The sequence below is a fragment of the Solea senegalensis genome, linkage group LG3 (assembly GCF_019176455.1).
Source record: "Solea senegalensis isolate Sse05_10M linkage group LG3, IFAPA_SoseM_1, whole genome shotgun sequence".
Taxonomy (NCBI): domain Eukaryota; kingdom Metazoa; phylum Chordata; class Actinopteri; order Pleuronectiformes; family Soleidae; genus Solea; species Solea senegalensis.
The window spans coordinates 3998843-4010884 of record NC_058023.1 but is presented as its reverse complement, the minus strand read 5'-3'; the positions used below and the strand labels follow the sequence as shown (position 1 = coordinate 4010884).

Sequence of the window (12042 nt, the reverse complement as noted above, 5' to 3'; positions counted from 1 at the left end):
ATGGAAGAGTGATATTGATCCGAGGCAAAGAATGAGAGTTAATGTGTAGAGAAAAAAAAGGGGGGGAAGGAAGAAGAAATAAAGACGGAATGAAAGAGGCAGAGAGAGAGAAAAAGGAGTAACAAGTGACCAGCAATGTACTGCAGTACTATAGGACATTACTGTACTGTATGTACAGTTGTTCTACTATTGTAGTATACATAATAATCAAGTCATTTCAGAAATTGTTAAAGTACCAAAGAGTTTGGTCCAGTTATTCAAATTTTTCACTCACCTTTAATTTTAGAAAGTTTTGACACCAGGTGTCCTTCCTGACACGGCCGTCCCATTTATCTGGGATTGGGTTTGTTACTCGAAAGACATTGAATGTCCTCGCTCATGGCTGGAGACAATTTTGAATGTCCAATTAACCCAGTCCATGGAGAGCAATGACGATTGGTTACCTTGCTGAGCGGTACCCCTGCCATTGACCTGGTGGGATTCGAACCGATGATCTTTGGGTTACAAGCCAACTTCCCTTCTCTTACTAGGCTTCTGTACGGAATTGTACACTTGACAGACAGATGCAAAACTGGGTGGATCTTTCAGGTTCAGTGCTTCACTGGCTCGGATCATACTTATTGGACAGGGATTACTTTGAGTCTATTGGCAATCACAGATCCGAGCAGATAAAAATGACCAGTGGAGTTCCCCAAGGCTCAATTCTGGGGCCTTTCTTGTCATTTACCTGCTTCCACAAGCTCAGATTCTGAAAAACCGCAAAATATGTTACCACAACTCTGCAGATGAAATGCAAATTTACATCACCATATCATCTGACACTTTCTTAAGCTAACCAAAGACAAAACAGAGATAATTATCTTCAGAGCTAAGTATGAAAGAGTCAAAGTTGTGACTCACCTTCAGTCACTTGCGTTAAAACCCCAAAACCAAGCTGGAAATCTTTTTTGTTTTCATGGCGCATTGAAATACGCACAAAGTCTGCATACTGTCATCTAAAGAATATATCAAGACTCAAAGGACTCACCCAGGCTAGGTCACCTCATCACTTGACTCATCACATTTTAGGCTAAATTATATATACACCTAAATTGATCAAAAATAGGTCAAATTGACCCAAATGTCTGTATGTTAACATTAAATACGACAATTAATTTAATTCAATTGGAATTAAAGGGGATTTAAATACAGTGTCTGTAACCCTAACCCCAATGATCAGTATAACGTTAAAATTAAAGTAAAGTGTCTGTTGTGGTACTGTTAATCCACAACAGGAAAAAAAAAACTATCGTTTTTATTAAATAATTTGTCTTTAAAAACATGAGCTAGTCTAACAGCTAACCGCTAGCAGCTACAGGATGCTAGAGAGCCTGTCAGCATTAGGGGGAGACACAGGACTTTTACCTTGTTCACATTTCAAAAACACTGCCAACTGGCAATAGTTCAACACACTGCTAATGGCTAACTGCTAGCTGCTTTTAAAACAGAGATGTGCTGGGTACTTCAGAGTAAAGTTTAGTCGTTTTGTGACGGGTTAGTGATTTCTCGCGTAGATTTGGTGGTGTTAGCATTGCTAACAAACGGACAGACCCACGTTAATGACGGTGGAATGGATGGTCTCAGTGAAATAAACAAATTTAGCTTCATATTTTGCCAAATGTTTGAATTCAAAGTTTAGTGAAATTACAGTGAGTTTTGAACGCGACGAGTCAAGCTCCCACAGGTTGCCGTGGAAATCACTCATCTCCCATAACAACGCAACCTCCATTTTTGTTTACTTATTGTGTTTGTGTGTGTGTGTGTTGTAATTCATGACCTTGACTCTTTTAATTGAATGTCTTAAATGTGAAGCATTATTACAGGAACACACATGCGTGTTTCATTCTCTTCTTCTTTTCCTCTCATCCTTCTTTCCTTCTTCCTATTCCACTGGCTCACACACTGTTTATTTGTGCGACCGCTGCACGTGACGAACATCGCAAGTCAATAGCGAACAGCGACGACGATGCTTTCTCTAATCATCTCTGCTCGTTAGCGAGATTCTTCCACCTTGACCACCAGACACACTGTGTGTGTGTGTGTGTCGGAGCATATGGACAAAATCTGTCTGTGATGCCGCATAATCCCTACACACACACACACCAGCAGCAGATTATGTGTCCTTCAGTGAATAAACCTCACAGGCAAAAACGGGATATTTCAAAAACACGTTTGCATGCAGACAAGATATATGCACATGTGTGTGTTTGTACTTGTACGTCTATATCTTTGTGAGGACATTTTGTCCTTGCAGGGACATTTTGTATGGGCTCCACAACTTAAAAAGGCCTTTTCAGTGTTAAGACCTGGTTTAAGGGGTTACGTTAAAGTTAGGGAATGCATTATTTGTGTACTTGTATGTATATCTTTGAAAGGACCGTTTTGACTTTGAAGCCATAAGAAAGGAAGACATTTTGGGGAAAGTGAGGACACTTTAAAGGCTTTAACAGGTGGCTTATGGGTTAATACAAATTTAAAGCCATATCTGTAAAACTGTTCAGGAGACGTTTGCTAAATGAATTATTACTGGATTTTATCATTTATTTTTAAACATAAACACATAAAAGTGAACTCAGCGGCTGTCAGGATCCACGTGAAAGTTGAGTGGAATCGCGTAGGTGACGGAAATGTTGGATGTTTCCGAACCAAATTTTTCACGTGCCTCTTTTGTGGGTCCCCGACCCAGTGTTTGGGAATCAGTGGAATGCATTATATCTCTCAGTGTCCTTACGAAGAATGATGTACAAGAGTGTCTGGGTGTGTGTGTCTGTCTCCATCAGTCTGTCCATCCAAAGTATGACAGGGTGTCATCAGATTGTCTCTGGCTGTTTTTACACATGTCACTGCTCTCTGTGTGTGTGTGAGTCTATTAATAAATGCACGAAGGTACATGAGACAGGATGTGGTCGCCATGGTGCAAAGTCCTCCCACGCCTTGTTCTGACTCCTCTGTGTGTGTGTGTGTGTGTGTGTGGTCAGACGTTGTGTTTAAACATGTCAGATGAGGCAAACAGTTCCTATTTCAAATTATGCGACTCACTGTGTTACTTGCCGTTTCTTGCATAACAAGTTTGTCAAGGACAGTGGAGACACACGCGCATGCACACACGCACAGGAAGCTTTGTTAACTTCCTGTTTCATTAACAGAAGAAAGGTGAAAACAATGATAAATTCACCTTTTATATGTATATATATATATATATGTATATATATCATGCGTCTGTGTGTGTGTGTGTGTGTGTGTCATCCTTGAAGGTTGATGCTGAAAGCCGGGGATGTTGCCATGGCAACCCCGCATGCCTCTGCGCGCGTTCCAAGTTAAAATGTCAGGAAAGCGAAAGAGAAAGTGTGTTTGTGTAATTAACGACAGCAGACTTGAGTCACTTGGGCCATTATGTGCAAATGATAGTTTTAGTTAAGTGCCATTAAATGGTAATTATGACGCGTTTTATGTTTGGTAGGATTCACGTTTGTTCATTTATGAAACAGGTCAATTGCCAAGATGGGTGCCAAATTCAAAATGGCCGACTTGTTGAGTTGAGCCCATGGTCCCAATAAAGTTTTTTGTTTGTCTTGGGCTGTGACATGTCTCCACCAAGTTTCGTGCAATTTGGTGCAACTTGGTTTGGGCCTTGTCCTACTGGGTTTCAACTTTGGGGGCGCCATTGAGCCATTTTGCACCACTTTTACTTATTGTTTGCATTATATAACGTGTTTCACCAGCTCTGATTTGCATGCCATTTTCTGTCTGTTATCACCAATGGAGGAACGTCAAATCTGTGATCTTTTGGAGATAAAAAAAAGTAACGTCACTAGTTTCGTCGCTAGCTTTGCTAGTTCACATATAAATAATAAAATCACAATATGACAGTGTATAGAAAACATTACGTTTACAATACAATGTGTCGCAAATTTTAACAGAAGTTTCAAAACATGTAAGAAAAAAAATGGACATATTGGATTTTTTAAAATTTGGGCCCATATATTTGTCAAATTATTATTATTTGTAGATGATTAAATATAACAGTTTTATAATAACACATTTGCGGTAAACAGTTTCAGTTTTTTCATTTAAAATAAATTACAAACTAAATATTAAATAAATGAAACATTGATCTGTATATGTATACGTACGTATATATGTAAGTATATGTGTGTATGTATGTATATACAGTATGTACATATATGCATCTATACATATACATGTATATGTATGTATACATATACATGTATATACACAATACATATATACATGTGTATACATATATATATGTATATATATATACACACACACACACAATAAATATACATAGATATACAAATACACACTTCACTCTTTCACTCATGCATTCCATCACCTCCACTCTCTTTTCTCAGTCTGCCATCTGCTGGACAAAAGCAGCAACTGCGGCCGGTGTGGTGAAACTTTGAGATTGTCACTGCGTTCCTCGTGATCACACGGCCACTGCTGCGCGTGAAAGGTCGTGGGGGTCAGTGTCTGTTGCAGCGACTGTGTGTGTGTGTGTGTGTGTGTGTTTTAATTAGCTTTTTTTAAAGCACCTGAATGTGTTATTATTAGATGAATAAATAAAAACTTAAACTCCACAAACACACAGGTGACATATTTTAAAAACCTTTTTAAAATCCTTCTACCTTCTGATCACCAAACATTTATTTAGCACATTGTGTGAACTGTTGGGGTTCTCTGCTCTCCTTGATGTATAGTGCCTTGAGATAATGTATCTTATGATTTGGCGCTATACAAATAAAACTGATTTGACAAATACATTGAATTTTTTATTTTTTTTATTTCACCTTATCCTAAACTCCTGTTTGCAACTTCCTGAGTGCAGTTTTTTGTCAGATCAGTCTGAATTTTTTGTGATGGGTAGGTGGTCACCCAAGTATGTTCCCATTCAATTTTGGTAAGAATCTTCCCACTGATGACGTCACAAAAGTGAATCAAAATTTCAAGAAATCCCACTATCTTTTAATGGGCAAAACTGTCATTTCTTTTTATTATATCTCAGTCAAAACTCATCAGATTTCAACGAGATTAGTCGTGTGTACATTGTGTCAGACACTCGACCCAGAGACCAAGTTTCATCCAGATCTGATCCAGATTACAAGTTATATAATTGTTACAGATTGAAAGGTCCAGTATGAAATATTTAGGTGATATTTAGCAAAGATAAAAATTATTTTTGAATTGTGGTTAGGGTTAAGGTTCGCGTTAGTCATTAACTGGTTATGGTTAAGGTTAGTGATTAGGAATTTTTCAGGCTGTCTAAATGAATGGGAGTTAATATAGAATCCTTAAAAGAATGGCAGCACGTGTGTGTGTGTGTGTTCTGTGTGCAGTCCGACAGGTTCTTCAACTTTTATATTTAGCCTGGAGGAAATGGGCTTGTTCTTACAGGAAACACCCGACATGAACACCACACCTGAGGTGAGCTGCTCATTTGCATGCTCCACCTTATCTCCAGACAGACAGACAGAGGAGGCGTGTCCCAAAGTGCACCTGTGGGGGCATGGCCTCGTCACAAAGGAAGTTTGAGAGGGAGGAAGTAGGACTTGGCATTGTTTGAGGAACAGCCGGTGTGGAAGGAGCTGAGGTGGAAAAGTGAAGAATGAAGAGCTGAAAGTGAAGTTTACCCTGAAGAAGAAGAAGAAGAAAAGATTGAACTTCTTTAAAGTCATAAAAGCAGATAAACTTAACCAAACAACACCAGAGGAAGAAGAAGAAACTCAGACCTTCTAAATCTCCTTGCACCAGCAGCTCGGGATAAATACGACCCAATAATTTTTTTTGAAACAAGCGATCGCAGGAAGTGAGGTCATCAGCGCGTGCGGCCAATGCTGGGCTTGTGTCGGACCAATGGTTGCTGCATGGCGCCGCTGTTGTTTCGCTGTGACGGAGGAGGAGAGCAGGATGACGACGGTCAGCTCAGCCTGGACGACCATCTGGAGGCCAGCCACAGGAGGAAGCTACGGGAGAGTCCAGTGGTGGAAGAGGTCAGCGCGCGTGTGTGTGTGGGGGGGGTCAAGGGTCACAGCATGCTTCTGTGGTTGAATCCACACGTTCTACTCTCCAACTTTTAATGGTTTAATTCAACTTTTTCAATGGTAGTTTTTGTGTCCCTGTTTTCACTCTGACGTCTGGAATGTTGACGTCCTCTGACCAGAGACACTTTCACACTGACACAGAGTGAGTGACGTCACAAAGAGTCGACAAATGGTTCTGTGGCTAAAATTTTAACAGTGTAAGCTAAAAATGAGTTGTTTAATGGTTTATTTGTACTTTTATATATTTGTACAGTTTATTTTCAGCTTCACTGCTTGTTTATTTACGTCTTTACAGCAATTGAATGGTTTTATCCCGAATGTAATGGTTGATTTTAATCTTTGTGAAGTCGAGGTGGTTCCATGTGGTTGGTTCTGTGTTTTCTGTTTGTCATTTTCACTTTCATGTCTTCACACTGTCGCTTTTTTAAAAAAAGAGTGAGTGACGTCATGAAGAGTCGACACGTGGTTCTGTAGCTGGTTTTTGACTTTTAGCTGCAAATTGATTAGTTTATTGAGGTTTTAATGGTTTATTTGTACTTTTGGCTCCAATTGATTAGTTTATTTAGGATTTACTGGTTGTTTATTTACATGTTTACAGCAATTTAATGGTTTTGTTTCAAATTCAATGGTTGATTTTAGTCCATATGGTAGTTTTTGCTTTTGCAGATTCTTTATTTACAATTGTGAGAATTTTAATGTTTATCTCTTTGTAGTTTTGGGACAGTAATAATAATAATAAGGCGGCTTTGTCAATATTTGTTTTTACTCAAACTCTTTGTCTTTTTGCGTTTATTTGCCTTTTAGACACGTTTGACAGGTTTCAGGATGCTCTGAAGCTAAATGGAACTCGGCCATTATTCATGTGATTATTTACACGTGTGTTTGTTTTTTTTACTGCGACCTTTCACAAACAAACAGGAAAGAAAAATCTCTCAAAATAATTCCGTAAATGTATAAAAACCAGTGAATGAATCTTAAATTAGAAGCTTCCTGTTTTTTGGGGGATGTAAATGGGATGAATGGGTGATTGATATAATGAACGAATGAACACATTTACATTAATTTGATGGACGATGGCTGATAGTTGTGAATATGCTGGATGGATGGTCATAAAATGAATGAGTGATATGGTTGGATAGATATGTGAATATGGTGGATGGGTGAATGGATGGATGGTTGATATATAAATGTGTTCAATGAATGAACGCATTTACATGAGATGGATGGTCAATATGATGAATGAATGAATGAATCAATATGGAAATGATGGATGGATGTTAATAGGATGGATGGATGAAAGAATGAATGGACATTAATTTGATGAATGAATAAATGAACAAATTGGCATGAATGTAATGGATGATGGGTGTTAAAATAATGGATAGATGGCTAATATGAATGGATGAATAGATGGAAGTCAGTTTGAAGGATGGATATAATAAATGAAAGAACAAATTGACATTAATTGGATGGATGGAATGAATGAATGAATGAATGGATGGTTTATATACAAAGTGAAAGAACAAACCACCTCTGTGTGTGGTTTGAATCGGTTTTGGAAAAATCTCGGGATGCAAATGTTTAAAATCCAGTTTGTGATCCAGAGTTACTCACATTTGTGTGTCTGTGTGTCGTAGCTCTGTTTTGTCTGTGTGCATTTTGCACATGAGTAAATATGTGTGTTAATGCACCATCCACTTCACAGCTCCTCTGTCTGTGCCTGTGTGTGTGTGTGTGTTATGATATAATTAGTCGTGCTCTAATGAACACACTGAGTCGTCTCACAACATCTGGGAGATGCTGCACAACCTGACCTTGACTCAGTTTGTTTATATACATGTGTGACTATATATATATATATATATATATATATATATATATATATACATATGTGTATATATATATATGTATATGTGTATATATATATATGTATATATATACATATATATACATGTGTATATATATATACATGTGTATATATATATATATATATATATATATATAGGTATATGTGTGTGCATACATATATATATATATATATATATATATATATATATATATATATATATATATATATATATATATATATATATATGCAAACATATACATATCCACCAACACATATTATGTGTATATACATACATATGGGTGGATATGTATCTATGTACTGTATATACACGTGTATATATGTGTGACTACATACTGTGTGTGTGTACGTATATGTATGTGTTTATATGTGTGTGTGCGTGTGTGTGTGTGTGTGTGTGTGAGTGTGTACGTATTTGTTTGTGTGTGTGTGTGTGTCATCAGTCTACTTGACGCAGGACACATTATATACATTATTATAGAAACAGAAATATCCTCAGGAAGTGGAAAGCGCAGGTCACACACAATTCAAACCACTGCAACATACGTGCTGTCAACGTATGACACTGATCATACATCATTTTACGTTCAAATTATTATTTTTAATACATCCATTTTTTTAAAAGACCAGTTTTTGTGTTTTTACCAGGGTCTTTGAATGCATCACATAAGCTCCTCCCGCTGTGAGCTAACGTTCAGGAGTTTATAACATTAGAATATATGACAAGTAATAACACTGAACATTAAATATAGCATAAGCAAACTAGCCTGGCCCGGTGTTAGCAGTAGATTTGAACCAACAACCCTCTGGTGGAGCACTGTGTGTGTGTGTGTGTGTGTTCTATAATTACCAGTTTGTCCTTCAGTTATGTCACTGGTTGCTATGTCATTAGCCTCTTGTTTTCAAACAAAAACACTCTGATTAGCTTCTTGACTGACGGCTCTGTTTCTATGGCGACCGTGGATAAGCCTGATTGGTGGACCTGAAGTGCTCCACGTCTCTGTTATCTGTCCAGACCTTTACACCCTGTGTTTCTACTCTGTTTTTATTTGTTATTTTATGTTGTAATTCCTTTATTTGAACTTTTTTTTTGTTTCCTGTCACAGCTCCATGTGCTTCTCCCAACTGCTCTGGCTAATGATCCATACCACCAGGTTGTTTGCTTATTTATTTATTTTCTCCCTCGTCTTCCACCATCGATTCTTCTTCTCTTGCTCTTCTTTTTGTCTTTCTTTGTATTTTCTGTCCCTTGTGGGGAAATGAAAGCACATTTATTCAAAGAATGAAGCAGAAACTGTGCGAACGTGCCGAGCGGATTTGATACTGTCACTTGTGTTGTTTTTGTATCGGGGTGAGTACGGTGGCCCTGAAGTGCAAAATCAGCTCAGATAGAAAAACACAACAAATGACAATACACTAGCGCAAAACTATTGTCGTTGTGTTTTCTGAAAAATTTAGACAAGACTAAAATAACAACAAACATGTGTAGAGGAAACCAACATAAGGTCATTTGTTATTTCCGCAGTGCAACTCTAAATCAGCTTTTAGTCTCTTTCATGCCGTTCTGTTCCTACTATGTTGATTTCAATTGATTTTACCGTTAAAAACAAAAGAAAAAAAATCACTTGAATTGAACTAACATGTTAAAAAAAAATTGGACTCATGTAACTAATCAATTACTAAATTGATTAGTTTTGATAATCAGTTTTGTTTTTTGTAACTAAATCAAGTTTTCAGATTTTTTTTGCAGCTTCTTGAATATGAATATTTTTTGGATTCTTTGCTCCATGTGACAAAGAAAACATTAAAACTGATAAGTTTTAGTTTGAGGACAAAACAAGACCTTTGAGCAAGGTCATAATTTACGGGTTTGGGAAACTTCATGGAGCAAACGAGAAAATAATCCAACTCGAAAGTAAACTCATGGTTAAATTCCTTGCTGCAAGTGTTTGAAGACATGTTTGCACACCTGACGACAGAGTTTACCTTTGCCCAGAGGTTTGAGTTTGAGTGGCAGTGCAGGTTGTGCGAGCTGAGTCAGCGATGACGTAGCGGATCCAGAGACTGAGACGATGAGGACTGTGTGATTAGTCATGCTGATAAGACGCATTTCCAGGTGTACAGACGACTTTACTTTTATTATTCCACTCTTGACTTCTGTGTGAAGCTCATTTTAGCTACCGTTGTCGGCCGTTGCCGTGCCGTGCACACAAAATTTTCCTTTTTAAGAATATTTCCATGCCTAGCATCAACATCTACTTTTATTATTCCACTCTTGACTTCAGTGTGAAGCTTATTTTAGCTACCACTTTACTGTTTTTGAGGAAATACTGCCACATAAATAGCTTTACATAATATAATAAGGTGTACCACATGGATCTATACTAGGACCCTTATACACTTACTTACATCCTCTGTTTTAAGAAAATAGTCATTCATTCATAACATTTCTGGTTAAAATATGTTTTACGAAAGGTTTTCTAGACTAGATATCTAGATATCTAAACTAAACTTTACACTCTATAATGCTAGCCTATGCTAAACCAGTTTACCAGTTTTTTTTTTCGCTAGTTAGCATAATGGCTAAATATTATTTTGGTGTTTGAAGCCTTTAAACAACATGCTGGTTTCCCATCAGGAAAATATGAAAATGTGTGGACGTGCGTGTCTGTTCCTGCTGTCGTGCAAGAATGTTGTAACATTTTGCGATCAGCCAGGGCCTCCTCTTCTTCGTGTAAATGAAGATCTCCATAGTAACCCCTGATAGCGACCTCTTAAGGCCCCCCCCCCATAATTAAATAAAGGAATGAAGCACAGATGAGGTTGGGTAACACAGTGAAGAGTCTGAGCAAAGTAAATTAAGTGATGTGTTTTGAACGTGTGAATCATTTCCATATAGCCATGGATGACTGCATTACTTACCTGGTGACTCATCATTGCTTCACAAATGCAAAATAAGACATTACCTCATTATGTGTCATATGGAGACAATGGATGTTGTCCAGGATCCTTCAAAATCACTTTCTAAGAAGTTTGTTACTGTACTGTACAAAAGTCACATATCTGTATATTACTTTATATACATTTCTAACAACTTTTACTTTTGCTCCAATACATTTCATGAATAAATTGTGTACTTTCACTCCACTACATTTCATTGTGTACTCCGATACAGTTCGGTACATTGCCTCAATAAACTGTGTACTTTTACTGCAATACAGTTCTCAATACATTTCCTAAATAATTGTGTACTTTTACTCCAATACAGTTCTCCAATACATTTCCTATATGAATAATATTAATCAGTATCTCTTGGGTTTTTTGTGGAAAATACTTTTTTTTTTATATATATTGAAGGAAAATCTTTCCATAGTTGCTGAAGTGAATGTTTCCTCGTCGCATGACAGATTCAGTCAACACCTCACGGTTTCTGTTGCTTGTCTGACAAAAACAAACAATCCTGGTGACACTATCCAAACTGATGTCCGTCTGAACGCGCTAACGTCTGTCTCCCCTCCTGTCTTTTGTCTCACAATAGAAAAGTGTGAAGGAGGGAATCCTGTTGAAGCAGACCAGCTCGTTCCAGAGATGGAAGAGGAGGTACTTCAAACTGCGAGGGAGGACCCTCTATTACGCCAAAGACTGCAAGGTATAGAGTTGTTTAACAGTCAGTTATTTGTGTAACAGTCAGTGTGATATAATATAAATATTCATGTAAAATGATGCCTCTGTCCGTCTCTTTAGTCTCTGATTTTTGACGAGGTAGACCTATCTGATGCTAGTGTGGCCGAGACGAGCACCAAGAACATCAACAACAGCTTCACGGTGAATAATAATGTCTACAATATGTCTTATAATTGTCTTCCTTTCCTATGGAAGTGTATTCAATTCACTTAAAATAAAAATAAAAATTGTTTTTTACTGGTGTAGAGGAGTTGTCGCAGAACACATTGTATCAATAGATACAGCTTTTCAAAAATGAAGCTAAACCAAGTTGGTCGCCCCCTGCTGGCTGGCAGCAGTATAGGTCATGGACCACGCCAAGTAGAAAACATCAGTTTTTTTTCAATT

At 37.6% G+C, this 12042-nt stretch overlaps 1 protein-coding gene across 4 annotated transcripts in view; it reads left to right on the top strand.

Moving 5' to 3' along the window:
* The window catches only part of si:dkey-172j4.3 (diacylglycerol kinase eta), a 53777-nt gene that overhangs the window by 25224 nt on the left and 16511 nt on the right, over nt 1-12042 (top strand). Inside the window, exons 1-4 of one of the 4 annotated variants that reach the window (XM_044020637.1) lie at nt 5615-6053; nt 9078-9125; nt 11510-11620; nt 11716-11796. In XM_044020637.1, the coding sequence (XP_043876572.1) occupies nt 5895-6053; nt 9078-9125; nt 11510-11620; nt 11716-11796 (399 nt within the window). In that variant the 5' untranslated portion in view covers nt 5615-5894. Of the gene's footprint in view, nt 1-5614; nt 6054-9077; nt 9126-11509; nt 11621-11715; nt 11797-12042 lie in introns of those variants that run through there. The other 3 variants (XM_044020636.1, XM_044020639.1, XM_044020638.1) reach the window with 3 other exon arrangements.